Source organism: Neomonachus schauinslandi, unplaced genomic scaffold (assembly GCF_002201575.2).
Source record: "Neomonachus schauinslandi unplaced genomic scaffold, ASM220157v2 HiC_scaffold_251, whole genome shotgun sequence".
NCBI lineage: Eukaryota > Metazoa > Chordata > Mammalia > Carnivora > Phocidae > Neomonachus > Neomonachus schauinslandi.
Genome location: NW_025408952.1, coordinates 2,797 through 20,206, shown reverse-complemented (window position 1 = coordinate 20,206; position 17,410 = coordinate 2,797). Strand labels below are relative to the sequence as shown.

The 17,410-nt window shown below is 45.4% G+C and overlaps 1 protein-coding gene across 1 annotated transcript; it reads right to left on the bottom strand.

The window, feature by feature from the left end:
* Window positions 1-9,571: 9,571 nt before the first annotated feature.
* Window positions 9,572-16,914, bottom strand: LOC110573771 (putative protein ZNF720). Its single transcript, XM_044912170.1, has 3 exons — window positions 16,766-16,914; window positions 10,154-10,280; window positions 9,572-9,681 (listed from the first exon to the last, which is right to left on the bottom strand). Exons 1-3 carry the CDS (start codon window positions 16,871-16,873, stop codon window positions 9,572-9,574), a joined length of 345 nt encoding a protein of 114 aa, XP_044768105.1. The 5' UTR covers window positions 16,874-16,914.
* Window positions 16,915-17,410: the final 496 nt, after the last annotated feature.

Sequence of the window (17,410 nt, the reverse complement as noted above, 5' to 3'; positions counted from 1 at the left end):
GGAGGGAAAGCATTCAAAATCATTTTATGAGGCCCAGCATTACCCTGGTACCAAAGCAGGATAAACACAATACAAGAACAAAAAAGTCTAGTTTACTCCACGTAGGTTACGTGGCTTTCTGTTGATGGCCATTTGCATCAGAAATGTTTCTCCATCACAAGCATAGCTACCATCTGGCACAGCACTATTACAATACCACTCAGCATATCCCCTCTGCTGTATCCTTTATCCCCATGACCTCTTAATTCCATAACTGAAAGCCTGTACCTTCCATTCCCCTTTACCCAGTTTGCCCATCATCCCTCTCCCTTCCACTCCAGTAAGCAGCAGTTTGTTTTTTTGTTTTATAATGGGTCTGTTTCTGCTTTTTTTGTTTTTGTTTCTCACAGTGTATGACAATGTGGATAGACCTAGAAAGTATTGTGGTAATTGAGATACGTCAGGCAAAAAAGACAAATACCGTATGATTTCATCTATAGGCGCAATCTAATAAACAAATGAACAAATAAAAGCAGAAACAGACCCATAAATACCCATTTCATTTTGAATAAGGTCCATGAATAATTCCAAGAAGTATAAAAATTCCACATTCCACACATTGTATGATGGAACAAGTTTGCCTGTAACAATTTTCCACCAATGGCAGGAGACAGGACTCCCAGACTCAAGTCCAGGGATCTTATGGCTCGCGACACATCAAATAGCTTAAGCTTCTTGATCACACTAATTCCACTCGCCAGCTCCCCAGCCCCAACTGACACAGGTAGATGCTGCACATGCAGTGGGTTTGTGTCCTATCTGTGAGACCCTGAGCACAGCAAACTCCAGTATCTTTTTTTTTTTTTTTTTTTAAGATTTTATTTATTTCTTTGACAGAGAGAGACAGCGAGAGAGGGAACACAAGCAGGGGGAGTGGGAGAGGGAGAAGCAGGCTTCCCACTGAGCAGGGAGCCCGATGTGGGGCTCGATGTGGGGCTTGATCCCAGGACATTGGGATCATGACCTGAGCCGAAGGCAGACGCTAACGACTGAGCCACCCAGGTGCCCCCAGATATCCCCATTTTAAAAAAATATTTTATTTATTTATTTGACAGAGAGAGACAGCGAGAGAGGGAACACAAGCAGGGGGAGTGGGAGAGGGAGAAGCAGGCTTCCCGCCGAGCAGGGAGCCCGATGTGGGACTCGATCCCAGGATCCTGGGATCATGACCTGAGCCGAAGGCAGACGCTTAACGACTGAGCCACCCAGGCGCCCGAAACTCCAGTATCTTGAAGGAACATACAGGATACTTTCCTGAACTTTTGCCATAGAAGGAGACATCTTTGTTTTCCTCTACAGTAAACAAATCTGTCCTCTACCCAAGGGCAAGGTATTATCACTATATTCCAAAGCTTTTTAATACACGCACATCAGAGGAAAGACAACTAAGAATAAAAACTTTCAATACCTCTATCCTTAACACACGGAGAAACTTAAAACCATACAATTCTCCCCCAACAATATCCACCACTCAGTTTGACCCCAGCTTGGCTCCTGCCTGATCTTCCCATATGTACACCATCTCATCAAACTCTAATTAATCTGACACAAGATCTGGGATAAAATCTACTCAATTTGGGTCACCTGGGTAGCTCAGTCGGTTAAGTGTCTGACTCTTGATTTTGGCTCATGTCATGATCTCAGGGTCATAGGGTCAGGTCCTTCAACAGACTCCGTGCTCAGTGCGCATCATGAAGTCTGCTTGAGATTCTCTCCCTCTCCCCATCCCACCCAGCCCCTCCCCCGTCACGTGCTCACGCTCTCTCTGTAAAATAAATGAAAACTTTAAAAATTTTAAAAATCAGTTTACATCAGGAAACATTTTTCAAGACTATAATTGGCAAGATACAATGCAGAAGAATTGGGTGAGCTATAGCATTCACTTCTGCACTGTCCCTGTGGGTCCAGGTAAACAAATCCCGGTACTCATGGTGGTCTACATTAAATTTCTGTAATGAACTTCCTAAGGGAGATGTATGAAGAACACCTCAACTGTGTGAAAGCATACAATTTACACGTATCTGATGAGAGGATTTTGTACACCTAACCAAGGCAAAGCAGGTCCTGCAAACAGCGGAATCATGGCTCATGACAATAGGTCTGAGAATTGGGAAACACATAGGAATTAGGGCAGAGGTGTTCACCACCCATCAATAGGGAATATTATAAAGAGCAACGTAGACATAAAAGATGAAGGGGAGGGATGCCTGGGTGGCTCAGTCACTTAAGCGACTGCCTTCGGCTCGGGTCATGATCTTGGGGTCCTGGGATCGAGCCCCGCATCGGGCTCCCTGCTCAGTGGGGAGCCTACTTCTCCCTCTCCCTCTGCCTGCCGCTCCCCCTGCTTGTGCTCTCTCTCTGACAAATAAATAAATAAAACCTTAAAAAAAAAAAAAAAGATGAAGGATTTTGTAAAATGCAACAGAGGTGGTCACAATGTCAAAAATACTTTTGGTGGTGGGGCGCCTGGGCGGCTCAGTCGTTGGGCGTCTGCCTTCGGCTCAGGTCATGATCCCGGGGTCCTGGGATCGAGCCCCACATCGGGCTCCCTGCTTGGCGGGAAGCCTGCTTCTCCCTCTCCCACTCCCCCTGCTTGTGTTCCCTCTCTCGCTGTGTCTCTCTCTGTCAAATAAATAAAATCTTAAAAAAAAAAAAAAAAAAACTTGGTGGCTCTTAACTTAGATGAAAATCTGGAGGAAATGTTGATCGTGTGACTACAGTTGACCTACTCTTTGTACCTGGAGTGGATGAAAATCACGGGACCGCTGGGCTTACAACAAGATTTCAAGGAATAACAACAATGCTACCTACAGCAAATGTATGATTTTGAGAAGATATCCACAACAGTATCCAAGATATGTTCTTCTTCATGATCTTTTGCTGCTCATTTGGCAGTGACACACAGACGAAAATTTAAAAGTCAATGTACCTGGAAGCTCTTACTTTAACCTCCCTCCAAACAAGAGTCCACAGGGCTAACGTTAATGGTCTTGAAGATAAAGAAGACCCACATGTACCACAATGGACACACCCCTGGCCACTGTGTAAACATGTCAAAGAAGCATTCATCCAAAATCATAGCAGGAATCTTTTCGGCCAAAAGCTGTCCCTGTGGGCGGGACCCCTTTAGAGACAATGTCTAATGACTTGAGTATACTCATGTGTTAGGCAATAAAGTCTGTAGAAAGGGTTACCCTGCCTCCAGTGAAGGAAGGAGACAGAGAATGGTAAACCAGCTATCGGTTTGCCAAGATTCTAGCTACAATCTATATAACAAGTAAATGATTGCTATTGCCAAGCTTCTGGAGGCCACTCTGCTATGGGATATAGGAATAATCACTCATCAGAGCAAAGAGGCGCATGGAAGGTTTTGACATGAAAAGTGACACTGGGGGGCACCTGGGTGGCTCAGTTGGTTAAGCGACTGCCTTTGGCTCAGGTCATGATCCTGGAGTCCCTGGATCGAGTCCCGCATCGGGCTCCCTGCTCAGCGGGGAGTCTGCTTCTCCCTCTGACCCTCCCCCCCCCATCTCATTCTCTCTCTCAAATAAATAAATAAAATCTTAAAAAAGAAAAGTGACATTGGGTGTATGGTCCTGGGAGATAGCTAAACATCACTAGAGGCAGGAAAAGATGGAGACAAATCACATATGTCTGCTCCAAGATTGTGGTGCCATTAATGCACGTGAAGAAATGACTAGTTAAAGCAAATGGACTCTCTGTCTCTCATTCTCTCTCTCTCAAATAAATAAATAAATAAATAAAAGGAAAAAAATTTGTTTAAAAAAAAAAAAAGCAAATGGAAAGAAAGCACAATGTAACATTTTCGGAATACCCTTCAATTTGTTATCCACGTGGGGGAAAAAAAGAAAAAGAATAGAAAACCTCAGTCACCACACAAACTAGAGAAGATTGCTTTTTTTCTTAATTTTATTTATTTACTTGAGAGGAGAGAGAGCAAGAGAGCGGGGGCGGTGGGGAGGCAGAGGGAGAGGGAGAAGCAGACTCCCCGCTGAGCAGGGAGCCCGATGCGGGGCTCAATCCCAGGACCTGAGATCATGACCTGAGCCAAAGGCAGACGCTTAACTGACGGAGCCACCCAGATGCCCCTGAGAACATTGATTTTTAATACATTTCTGATCGATATTGTAAAGATAATTATGTTTTTAGAAAAACACAAAGGATTCTATCTCTGTGGACTTAGTATATGAGAAAATTTATTTTTTGTGTGAAAATTTCTAAAAATGGTAAAAAACACTACCCATAAAGGATAAAATGGCAAACTGGATTACATTAGGAACTTCTCTGCATCACAAGCTCGAGAGATAGAAATAGAGATACACCGATGGGGCGCCTGGGTGGCTCAGTTGGTTAAGCGACTGCCTTCGGCTCAGGTCATGATCCTGGAGTCCCAGGATCGAGTCCCGCATCGGGCTCCCTGCTCGGCAGGGGGTCTGCTTCTCCCTCTGACCCTCCCCCCTCTCATGTGCTGTTTCTCTCTCATTCTCTCTGTCTCAAATAAATAAATAAAATCTTTAAAAAAAAATAAAATAAAATAAAATAAAAATAAAAATAAAATGATGTAATCATTTGATATTCACACAATGGAATCGTATCAACCCATTCTAATGAAGGATGCACAGTAACATGGAGGAATACAGATCAATTCAGAGAGAGAATAAAGGCTAAATACAAGAGTTCCCATTGCCTGACTACATTTATATAAAGTACAAAATGAGGACAGCAATCTCTTGCCCTACACGTTAAGAGAAATTTGGGGGAAGTTACTGGGGAGCTTGAGGGGACGTTTAGAGAACAAATAATATTGTTTCTTGACCTCAATGGCTTACAGAGATGTGATCAGTCTGTGAAATTCCATGGAGCTGTTCACTTATGCTCCGTACGTGTGACTTTACTTCAAAAAATATTCAACATGGGGCACCTGTCTGGCTCAGTTTGTGGAGCAGGCAAGACTTGACCTAGGGGTTGTGAGTTCGAGCCCTGTGTTGGGGGTAGAGTTTGCTAGGATATGGGGTCTTAAAAAAAAAAAAAAAGATGTTGACCTCCTAATCTTAAAAATAAATAAAAATAAAATTAAAATTAAAAAAAATACTCAAAAGCAAAGAAAGAGATGTATGTGAAAAGTGTCATAAAGTACATATACTGACAAGGTGAAATTAAACGTAGGAAGGACCAGATTTTCAAAGCATGCTTTAATTTCTAGCTAAAGCAATATGGTACTGAGTAGACAATGTCCACAGAAAAAAGAAGGGACTGTAGAATTATTTTCTTAAAATGCATATAGGAAAACACAAGAAAAAAATAGGGAGGGTGTTCGGAAAAACACAGAAATGTGGTATATCCAAGCCCTAACATCTCCATTAGAGTATTTTTTTTTTTTTTTTAAAGATTTCATTTATTAATTTGACAGAGAGAGACACAGCGAGAGAGGGAACACAAGCAGGGGAAGTGGGAGAGGGAGAAGCAGGCTTCCCGCTGAGCAGGGAGCCCGATGCGGGGCTCGATCCCAGGACCCCGGGATCATGACCTGAGCCGAAGGCAGACACTTAAAGACTGAGCAACCCAGGCGCCCCTCCATTAGAGTATTAAACATAAACGAAATGCTCCTGGTAACACTAAACGTTGCTTCAATATATGCCACTGGAATTTTCCTAGAGATAGAACTAAACCATGAGGATGAAATTGAAAAAAAGAAAACAAAACAATCCATGATAATCAATCAACCGGCATGGTAAAATAAATATCTTACTGAATAATCTTTAAAACTAAAGGAGTTTGGGGGCACCTGGGTGGCTCAGTCGTTAAGCGTCTGCCTTCGGCTCAGGTCATGATCCCGGGGTCCTGGGATCAAGCCCCGCATCGGGCTCCCTGCTCCGTGGGAAGCCTGCTTCTCCCTCTCCCACTCCCCCTGCTTGTGTTCCCTCTCTCGCTGTGTCTCTCTCTTTCAAATAAATAAAATCTTAAAAAAAAAAAAACAAAAAAAACTAAGGGAGTTTGTCACTATTATTAGTAGTGTTATTTTTCAAGATCTAAATGTACATGATTTCGTCTACGGCCATACCACCCTGAACACACCCGACCGTGTCTAAATGTACATGATTTCAATAATGTATTTCATGGACTCACATATATAAACATATGCATATGTACATAGGGAAACATTTATTTTTAGCCCATGAGATGTAATAAATTTTATCACAGAGGGTTGACATCACATTTAGAATTCTTATTTTCATTTTTAAGTGTCTAACTTTCAGAAATATTTGATTGCTTGATTAATCCAATTTTATATTTGAAATGGTTTGAATGATAACTTTCAGCATGGGCTAGGTGACTTTCCATAATTAACAAATGTCCTTTCAGAAAATCTGTATGTTTAAAAAATGGATTTGGGTCCTTGCATTCAAAGACATCGTTCTGCAAACATAACTGACTTAAGGTGGGGTTCTCCCCCAATTGCTTTATATCCTTTATCTCTTCTGGCAGTAAAAATTTCATGATGGGTATTTGTCCCAGTTTGGTTATATCTATTATGACATCCTTCCTGCCCTTCACTACCCGCCCATCAACTTCCCAGTCATTCATTAAGTATAAATACTCAGAACCATTGCTTCCACATCTTCCCATAACGTTCCATGGAATGAATCTTCTTTGCTTGTCTTTACCAACAAGCTTAAGGTGTTATGGAAAGACACAACTAAAAGATTTAAAATAAGCTATCCCACTTACTGAACTCACATATATGCGTATATGTTAAAATGCTAATGTGCAAAATTAATACCCATCCTAGGACAGCAACAGAATGGAGAAATAGGAAGCATCAGGACTTTGGACCCCCATGGAGACAAAAATAGACTAAATTACCTTTTAGAATGTTCCAGAAGCCAGTTAGGAGAACACAGCACCCCCAGGCAAGTACAAAGGAAGAGCCTCATCAAAGAGACAAGGAAAGTTTGTGACACTTGTCCACAACAGTGGCTCACCTCCCCCGACACTCGATGGCAACACGGTGAGAAAACTCTTACCTCTCCTCAGGAGAGAATATATGAGTTGCCTATATGGTCATGATCTGGGTTCTTTTCAGCTGCCTATGGGACTTGCTTCTGTCATGCCTGACATGGGACACAGAGGGAATGAGAGCACTCTCTGGATGCAGTGTGCTGGCTGCTCAGACAAACGGTGAGCCTTTGTTCAAACAATGAAGAGACTCCAGAGCTGAAGACAGAGAGAGGAAGGTATCATGTGTTCTAAAGAAGTAACCCCACTTTCTTAAACTGGGAAATTACAAAAACTCAGACAAGACAAATGCCCAGAACATGCGTGGCAGGCCCCAGAATTACTATTATTTGTGTACTCCTAAAGAAAGCAAGTCCGGGCGCCTGAGGGGCTCAGTCGTTAAGCGTCTGCCTTCGGCTCAGGTCATGATCTCAGGGTCCTGGGATCGAGCCCTGCATCGGGCTCCCTGCTCCGCGGGAAGCCTGCTTCTCCCTCTGCCTCTCTCTCTCTCTGTCTCTCATGAATAAATGAATAAAATCTTAAAAAAAAAAAAAAAGAAAGCAAGTCCATAATTCTGGGCCCACAGGCTGTTTTTTAAATTCCCAAGTATCAACAGAAGTTCACAAGGCATACAAAGAAATAGAAATATGTGTTCCAATCAGAGGAATGAAATAAATCTCCAAAACTGGCCCTAAGTTAATAAGAATTATTAATTGTCAACAAACAATTAATTGCCTGACAAAGAATTCTAATAACCATCATAAAGATGCTCATGGAGGAAGAAGAGAAAACAGGTAACTAAGTGGTATCAGGAAAACTATGCATGACCAAAATGTAAACTCAGAGACAGGAAGTATAACAATAATGAACTAGAAATTGGGAGCTGGGGCGCCTGAGTGGCTCAGATGGTTAAGCGTCTGCCTTCGGCTCAGGTCATGATCCCAGGGTCCTGGGATCCAGCCCCGCATTGGGCTCCCTGTTCAACGGGGGGCCTGCTTCTCCCTCTCCCTCTGCCTCTCTCCCTGCCCGTGCTCTCTCTCTCTCTCTCTGTATCTCTGTGTCTCAAATGAATAAATAAAATCTTAAAAAAAAAAAAAAAAAGTGGGAGCTGAAGAGAACAATCACCGAATTTGAAAACACACTAAGTGGACAGCAAACGACTTGATCAAGTAGAAGAAGAATCAGACAACGTAAAGACCCCTTGTTTTAAATTCTATGTTGAGAGGAGCAAAGAAATATGTGGGAAAGGAAGGATTCTAAGGGGCTGTTGGGACACCAACAAGTGGTCAAATATGTACACTAAGGGGACCCCATAAGGAGAGAGTGACATATGGGGAACAAAGACACAAATTCATGCTCTGGTAAATTCTAAATAGGCTAAATCAAGACATGAACACAGTGATACGTTAAAATTAACTTATCAAAAATCACAGGTGTGGGGCACCAGGTCAGCTCAGTCGGTTAAGCGCCTGCCTTCGGCTCAGGTCATGATCCCAGGGTCCTGGAATCGAGTCCCACGGGGCAGGGATCCTGCTTCTCGCTCTGCCTGCCCCCCCCTCATGAATAAATAAAGAAAATCTTAAAAAAGAAAATATGGGGATTTTACTAATTATCTACCTCACTTCTTATAAAGCACATGCCCATGTCTTATCAGAAATTTTGATCTAAAACATGAGAGGAATCTCTCATGTAACTAATAAGAAAGTGAAAACAACACATGACAAAGTCAAAAGAATACAAAATTATAAAATGATCCAATTACTAAGAAATAAGGCAACAACTGAGAATTTAATATAGGATGTGAGTTCTAAGGTTCTAAGATCTAAATGTTCTAGTTCCCCTGTGGCATTAATTCAGGTAGGAATTCTAGGATACAAATAGATGCATTACATTATTTCACCACTGAGGAATGGAAAACACAGTGATAATTTCTAATTTCAGTTCATAGACAAAAAATTAACTTTTGAAGTGAAATAAAGGATTAGATTTTCTTATTTTAGGGAAGTGCTTTATCATCTGATAAATTAGTCTCAATTTTGTACAATTAAAATTAAACCTTCCATAACATTGGAAAGCATAAAACAGAAAACATGGGATGTCTGTCATCAGTGTTCCTGGGATTTCTACACCAAACCCCAATATGCCTACAACCACCCTGACATTCTTCACACGAGGCAAACAGAACTTACGAAGGGCTTAACACTAAGGTCCTCAGAAATAGGGAGATTTTCCCAGGGCCCTCACAGCTATGCAGACGTTCTTAGACAATGGAGGCCCTCCCACTCCCAGGAGAGTCCCCTGGCCCTCCCTGTGGATGTGATGGACCATCACTGGAGCTGAAGGAGAATCCTTAAGAGAATGTAAGAGCTTGATAATGTTGGATAGCAGGTATCTCTTGGTGAGAGGGAGAAAAACAGGTTTCTCAAGATTTCCATTCAAGGAGAGCTACTCAAACCACATTTTAAGGTCATTGTCCTCCTTCACATTTGGACCTCACCTCTGTCATCTGCTTCATTCATTCCCACCTACCTCGGTGGATGGCTACTGTCTTCTTTCTCTTCACATCCCAAGGCTCCTTCTTTTGCTCCAAAAAGATGACCAGGTCTGGCTTTGACACAATGAGACCTGGTTATTAGAAAAAAAGGAATGAATAGGAGTACTGCTGGAGATTTTCAATCCAGTATCGTGCTCAATACAGAAGACAGGACATTTGTAGCATCTAAAAATGACTTCCCAAATGCTCTTGATCAACAGCCCCTTTAGAAGACACAGGAGAGATTTCCAGTGTTCACATCGTGACCTCCACCTCCAAGTACTAGACAGTAGTGAGTGGAAATTGGAGAAGATGATGTAGGCAGTACCATTTTTTGCCACTCATCTACAGAAATGATGACGTTCCCTTAAGGAAGGAGACGCTAACGCTGAAAAGGAAGCATCAGGAAGATTTTTCTCTACATCTACAAACCCCTACTTATTTCCCTTATTGCCTGGATCTGAATTCCCAACATTCAAAGAGGAATCTTCTAATACACAGTCTTCAAAGGAAGGAACAAAACCCTGAGTGTGGTTTGGGAAATCTGGAAGGAGTCATCCTCACCCAGGAAGAGGAGGTGTCCGTAGTTCTCTAACATCACATCCCTGTACAATTCCCGCTGAGTGTGGTTCAGGCATCCCCACTCCTCCTGGGAGAATTCGATGGCCACATCCCTGAATGTCAGCAGTGCCTGCAATAAATACCACAGTGACCAAGTGGCCATTGGTAGAGTTCACAATGGTCCCTAAGATGAAAGAACAAGTTAATGTCACCAGCTAGACCCACGACCTGACCTGACCTTCCCTGCTTACCTGCTAGGACCCTCCGACCTTTGTCCCACATTTTACTTAACCTCGTTTCCATCTTATCTTTTCCTTTATTCAAATGTGTGCAGAGCATACTTCCAGGGAAAGAGAAACTACCCAACAAAGGGTACTGACTGCTCTGAGGAAGAGCTTGGGCTGGCCCAGTTTGAGCTTAATCCCCATGACCCCTAAGCAGATGGACCACGGGGTAACCCATGGAGTCATCTACAGTTCCTTTTATCTCATTGTAATATTAAAATCTCCACCCGAGGAAGAGCACAAAGCTCATTTACATAACATACGAAGCATGTAGTGAAGTGTTTTTTCTTTTTTTTTTTTTTTAAAGATTTTATTTATTGGGGCGCCTGGGTGGGTCAGTCGCTAAACATCTGCCTTCGGCTCAGGTCATGATCCCGGAGTCCTGGGATCGAGCCCCACATCGGGCTCCCTGCTCGGTGGGAAGCCTGCTTCTCCCTCTCCCACTCCCCCTGCTTCTGTTCCCTCTCTCACTGTGTCTCTGGTCAAATAAATAAAAAATCTTTAAAAAAAAAAAAAATCCACCCTAACCCCAAATAATAGGAAATCATTCCCCCTTGCACTGTGTCTGCTTTGGAAGTTATTCCCTGGGATCTCCTTATATGCTGCAAATCAAGTTTTGTTGATTGTTGTTGTTTCTGTGATTCCCCAAGGAGTGAACTCCTTTTAGCTGAGTTGTATTAGAACTGGTTCTGGCTTAGGAGAGTTTCCTCCTTGATGCATTAAGATAATTTTTAACACACCGGGGCGCCTGGGTGGCTCAGTCATTAAGCGTCTGCCTTCGGCTCAGGTCATGATCCCGGGGTCCTGGGATCGAGTCCCACATCGGGCTCCCTGCTTGGTGGGAAGCCTGCTTCTCCCTCTCCCACTCCCCCTGCTTGTGTTCCTGCTCTCGCTGTCTGTTAAATAAATAAATAAAATCTTTTTTTTATTACATCTTTTTTTTTTTTTAAAGATTTTATTTATTTTTTTGACAGAGAGACATAGCGAGAGCAGGAACACAAGCAGGGGGAGTGGGAGAGGGAGAAGCAGGCCTCCCGCTGAGCCGGGAGCCCGATGTGGGACTCGATCCCAGGACTCTGGGATCATGACCTGAGCCGAAGGCAGACGCTTAAAGACTGAGCCACCCAGGCACCCTAAATAAAATCTTTAAAAAAAAAAAAAAAGAATTTTTAACACGTAATATGCTCTAATGTGTTCTCTACGTTTAAGGTAAGTGGATGGCATATGATCCAGAAAACTGTTATAAATACTGTATATTTATCCAAGATAATTTGTAAAATGAAGGCGTCAACAGAGGCATAACAAATTATTGAGTACTGTATTTATATTATACATTATAGGTTGTCTTTTTCTTTTTAAAAATTTTATTTATTTGAGAGACAGAGAGCGCGAGTGCAAGCAGGGTGGGAGTGGGAGAGGGAGAAGCAGACTCCACGCTGAGTGGGGAGCCCGACGCGGGACTCGATCTCAGGACCCTGGAGATCATGACCTGAGCCAAAGGCAGACATTGAACCAACTGGGCTACCCAGGCACCCCCGGTTGTGTCTACTTCTTAGGTGGAATGTTTTAGTGGGTTACAAATGTACTGATCAAATTCTAAAGTGAATGAGAATTTCACAACAGCGCATTGGAGATCTTGTTAAAACGCAGATTCTGTTCAGGAGTCCTGAGGTTAAATGGGAATCTGTATTTCTAATAAGGCAGTAGCCTATGGGTAAACATTTTTGAATAACAAAGAAGGTAGAACTCCAAGGCAAGAATTCTTGGAAGCCTTGGAACTGAATGGGTTTTATAACAATTACAGGTTCTTTTTTTTTTTTTATAAAGATTTTATTTATTTATTTGACAGAGATACACAGCGAGAGAGGGAACACAAGCAGGGGGAGCGGGAGAAGGAGAAGAAGGCTTCCCGCCAAGCAGGAAGCCCGACGTCCCACTCGATCCCAGGACCTGGGGTCATGACCCTGAGCCAAAGGCAGATGCTTAACGACTGGGCCGCCCAGGCGCCCTAACAATTACAGGTTCTACTGGAATGGTAAGAAAGCCAACAACAATCCTTTCTCAGCATTTCCTCCTTACGAGGGAGCATCTAACAGTTTTTCATAAATTCATAGAAAATATAATATTACTCTAAGAGAGCAAACACATTGTTCTTCTATTATTATGAGAAGATTTTGTCACACATCTAGTAACACAGAAGGGATCAGGTTTTCACACTGGTTGTCTGACCTAGAGTCGATCTAAAATGACACACAGGTCAATATACAGAAAGGACTCTAAAGCATATTCATAGCAGGTGTCAAACCTGAGAAGAATGAGGACAAGAAGGGATCCACACAACACTCATGTACCTTTTTACATTTCATGCACACATCCATACATTCAGAAAGTAGATATATACACATGAAAAGTTACAGAGTACAGAACTGTCACGGTGACTAAAGAAACATTTCAAAGACATGACACTTATAAAGCTCTTTCTGGATAATGATGCTTCTGTCTTTTATTCACTCTCTCAACACAAACACATTGAATGATATAAATAAAAGAGGAATTATTTCTAAGTCGACTATGATGAGGGCTAGAAGCAGAAGAAGGTTCACTGTTAAGCCAGAACGCCGACTAGAGCCCGCATACTTCTAGTAAGGATCAAATAAAGGCTGGTAGCTACGTTCTTTTTTTTTTTTTTTTATTAAAGATTTTATTTATTTGAGAGAGAGAGAATGAGAGAGAATACATGAGAGGGGACAGGGTCAGAGGGCGAAGCAGACTCCCTACCAAGCAGGGAGCCCGATGCGGGACTCGATCCAGGGACTCCAGGATCATGACCTGAGCCAAAGGCAGTCGCTTAACCAACTGAGCCACCCAGGCGCCCCTGGTAGCTACGTTCTTAAAGGGTCTTTTGACTGCCTGTACCTCTCACCGACAGTATCGAACTGAATAAGCACCAGAGAAATCTTGCAAAAGTAATTTTACAAGTAGAAATTCAAAGAAACACTTATGATCTAATACTCCCTGCATGTCCCCGGCCCCTTGCACACACTGCATGTAACTACCAGCTTCCAGCAGGCTGAAGTGCATCTTTTTCTGCCCACAGGTCCTGTCCCCATGCTTCTTAAATAAAATTACTAACTGGTGCCTTTAAAGGTATCAAGATTTCCTTCTTGACTGTTGTGCTCAGTAACCGCACAACATAGTGTTTCACTGAAAACTTTCGTTTCAATCGTTTGTGCGCTGTATTATTTCAGGATTTTAAGACACTCAAACTTATGTTAATTATGTGATTCTTGTTTTCTTTTTCTGAAGATACAAAGAAGTAAAGAGTATATTTGTGGGGCGCCTGGGTGGCTCAGTCGTTAAGCGTCTGCCTTCAGCTCAGGTCATGATCCCAGGGTCCTGCGATCGAGCCCCGCATCTGGCTCCCTGCTCAGCGGGAGGCCTGCTTCTCCCTCTCCCTCTGCCTGCCACACCCCCTGCTTGGGCTCACTCTCTCTGTATGTCAAATAAATAAAATCTTTAAATAAAAAAAAAAAAGAAGAAGAGTATGTTTGTGACATGAGTGTGGAGCAAAATAAAAAACCTATGGGATAGAGGTCTGGCTGATTTAGAACCTCCAGTCCCAGAGGTCACTCTCTCTAGTACACAAAGGTGAGAGTCTTCATTGTCCACTGAAAACTGATGTGATGTGGGCCAGGAGCCCAAGGTCAAGAAAAGAATTATTGAGATATCGTCAGTGCAAAATCTGTTTTTTTGTTGTTTAAGAAGGCTCTACGCCTGAGCGCCTGGGTGGCTCAGTTGGTTAAGCGACTGCCTTCGGCTCAGGTCATGATCCTGGAGTCCCTGGATCGAGTCCCTGGATCGAGTCCCGCATCGGGCTCCCTGCTCCGCGGGGAGTCTGCTTCTCCCTCTGACCCTCCCCCCTCTCATGTGCTCTCTCTCATTCTCTCTCTCTAAGTAAATAAAATCTTTAAAAAAAAAAAAAAAAAGAAGGCTCTATGCCCAGGGTGGATCCCAACGTGAAGAAGCTGGAACTCAAGACCCTGAGATCAAGAGCTAAGCTGAGATCAAGACTCGACTTAACCCAATGAGCCACTAAGATGTCCCGCAAAAACATGTTTTTAGTAAAGCTTAGGGACAGGGCCCGTGGGCAGAAAGAGCTGCAGTGTGATTGTGAGGAGCTACTGCCTGTACAGTTTTAAGTTAGTGAGGGGACAGAGGAAATTTGAAAAGGGATTTTCATAAGGTCTGGCTTTTGTCAGGCTAAGGTTGCTTTCTGTCTCTAGCTGCAAGTAGTAAGGAAATTTCACTTTATCCACATTTCTTTTGCCTTTGTTCTCCTCAGCAGAAACTACAAGTGAACAGAAACTCAGAAGTCTCTGGTTTAAATGGGATGGTTTCTGCACATCGCTCGGTAAACCCATCTAAGATCCTTACAAATGATAAGGGGGGGGGATATGAACAATACAGGGGAGAAATCTGGCAGAGAGCCCCAAGCCAATAAAAGGTAACATTAGCTGTAAGGAAACAAATTGTTATCAGGGCCTAATGATGTGGGAAAGAAAGGAGTAAAATTATTACATTTCCTTACTACCTACAGCCCACTGACAAGTCCTTGAAACAGGCAGGGTGACATTCCTCTAGGGACTCAACTGCCTGGATGGTGATACTTGGCTACGGGCAAAAGGCAATCTTAGCCCAACCCCCAAGACGCTGTGAGCCTACTTTAACATATAAAAATTGCTTTGGGGGGCGCCTGGGTGGCTCAGTCGTTAAGCGTCTGCCTTGGGCTCAGGTCATGATCCCAGGGTCCTGGGATCGAGCCCCGCATCGGGTTCCCTGCTCAGCAGGAAGCCTGCTTGTCCCTCTCCCACTCCCCCTGCTTGTGTTCCCTCTCTCAATGCGTCTCTCTCCGTCAAAAGATAAATAAAATCTTAAAAAAAAAAAAACTTTAAAAATTGCTTTGGAAACTTTATCTCTAACCGCCCCCCTGATACCTGTTGGCACTCATTCCCCAAGCATATGACCCACTGATATCCATCGGAAGGGTCTCATGACTTAGGTTTTATTAGACAGTAATAAACGACGTTTTCCTAACAACAGCCAGCCCCCTCAAGGTCCTGGAAACCTTGCTTCCAAAATTCCTTAGGGACCAATGCTATCCCTATCCCCCTCCCAACTTGAAAGTATATAATGGGCCACTCCTCATGACCCCGGGGCAGCTCTCTCTGCCCACAGGTCCTGTCCCCGTGCTGTAATAAAACCACCTTTTTGCACCAAAGATGGGTCAACTTGGCCATTGGCTTCGAACCGTAGTGTCTTTCCTACATCACCCAAGGCACACTGAAGGGACTATTATTACTGCTGTGTTCTCCTGGCCCCCAAACAGTTTATCAGAATATAAATCGAATTATGAGAGAACAGTTGATTTATGCAAACTCGGATCACGTATAGTTTCCATGTCCTGTAATATCTAGTATTTTTTAAATAGAATATCTTTTTTCACATTCTAAAGAGGAAGAGTCACCCTTTTTCCAGAACATTCAGAGTTGGTCTGGTCCTCATATTCATCCTGGGTATTTGTGCATTCTTAATCCTGGTCTACACAGAGCTGATAAACCAGTTCGGGCCTAAATGGGAATTGGCTTCCTTCACTGATATCCCAGGACCAGACCCCATCAGCAATAGGCATCTTGGACTCGACACTTTCCCCTGGGCAACTATCACCAAGGGAGCATTTTTCGTACTTGCAGGACTTCAAACTGACAACTGATGGGGCCCCTGGGTGGCTCAGTGGCTTAAGCCTCTGCCTTCAAGCTGGGGTCATGATCCTGGTCATGGTACCGGGATCCAGCCCAGCATCTGGCTCCCTGCTCAGCGAGAAGTAGGCTTCTCCCTCTCCCTCCGCCCCTACCCCTCCGGCTTGTCTCTCAAATAAAATCTTTAAAAACAAACAGGTGCGAAAAGAGTGGGGGTAGGGACGCGGGCCAGGCAGGGACTGGGCCTGGGAGTGCTTGGGTTGAAGCGGGTGGGGAGAGTGGAAGGTTCAAAGGGAGACTGGGGAGGATGGGGCAGGAGGGCCAAGGTGGGCGGCTGTGGAGCTGAGACCCCAGATGCGGGCGGCCTGCCCTCTACCGGCTCCACCGCGGTCCTTTGTTCCTTCCTAGGCGACGTCCCGCTTTCCCCGGGGAGCCGATGGGCCCGCGGAGGTCGACGAGCACGGCCCAGAGCCCGGGGCCTCGCCTTCCCGCCGCCGCCGCCCCCGCCGCCCCCACCCCCGCCCGGCAGCCGAGAGCAGAGGCCGCGCTACCCGCCGCGCGGGCGGGGCGAGTACCTGATGCACTGAGACCGCAGCCGGCGCGGCCTGGGGTGCACGGGGTGCGGGGGCGCGCTGGCCACGCTCAAGGTCAGCACCATCCAGCGGCACATCGTGCAGGTGCATCCCTTCTCCACGCGCCCGAGGAGCGCCAGACCATCCTGGAGGCCTACGAGGCGGCGGCGCTGCGCAGCGACGGCCAGGAGGGCTTCCGGCCGCGGGCCCTGGCGCCGCAGAGGCTTCGCGGGGCGGGCGGGCGGGCGGGGAGGCTCCGCCCCCTGCTCGCCGGTCCGGCCGGCCCTCCGGGGCCGACACCTTGCTTCTCGCGGCGCTGCGGCCGCCGCTGGCCCCGGCTGGCCCGGCCGGGCGGAGACAGGAATGGGGCGGGGCCGCCGGCTTCCGCTCGGCGCCCGGAGCCCCCCGGCGCCCCCCGGCGCCCCCCGGCCTGGTCGGTGCCCTGCGGGAAGCGCGCGCTCCCCTCTCGGCTCTGCAGCCCTGGCCGTCCCCGCGCCGGGCCCCACGTTTCCCGAGAGGTCACCAAGCGCGTGCACGGAGGGCTGCCAGCCCCAGGCCTCGCGAGGCCGGGGGGGGGGGGGGGGGGGGGCCGGGGGCCCGGCCGGGGCCCCCGGGGGCGGGGGGGGGGGGGGGGGGGCCCCGCGCCCC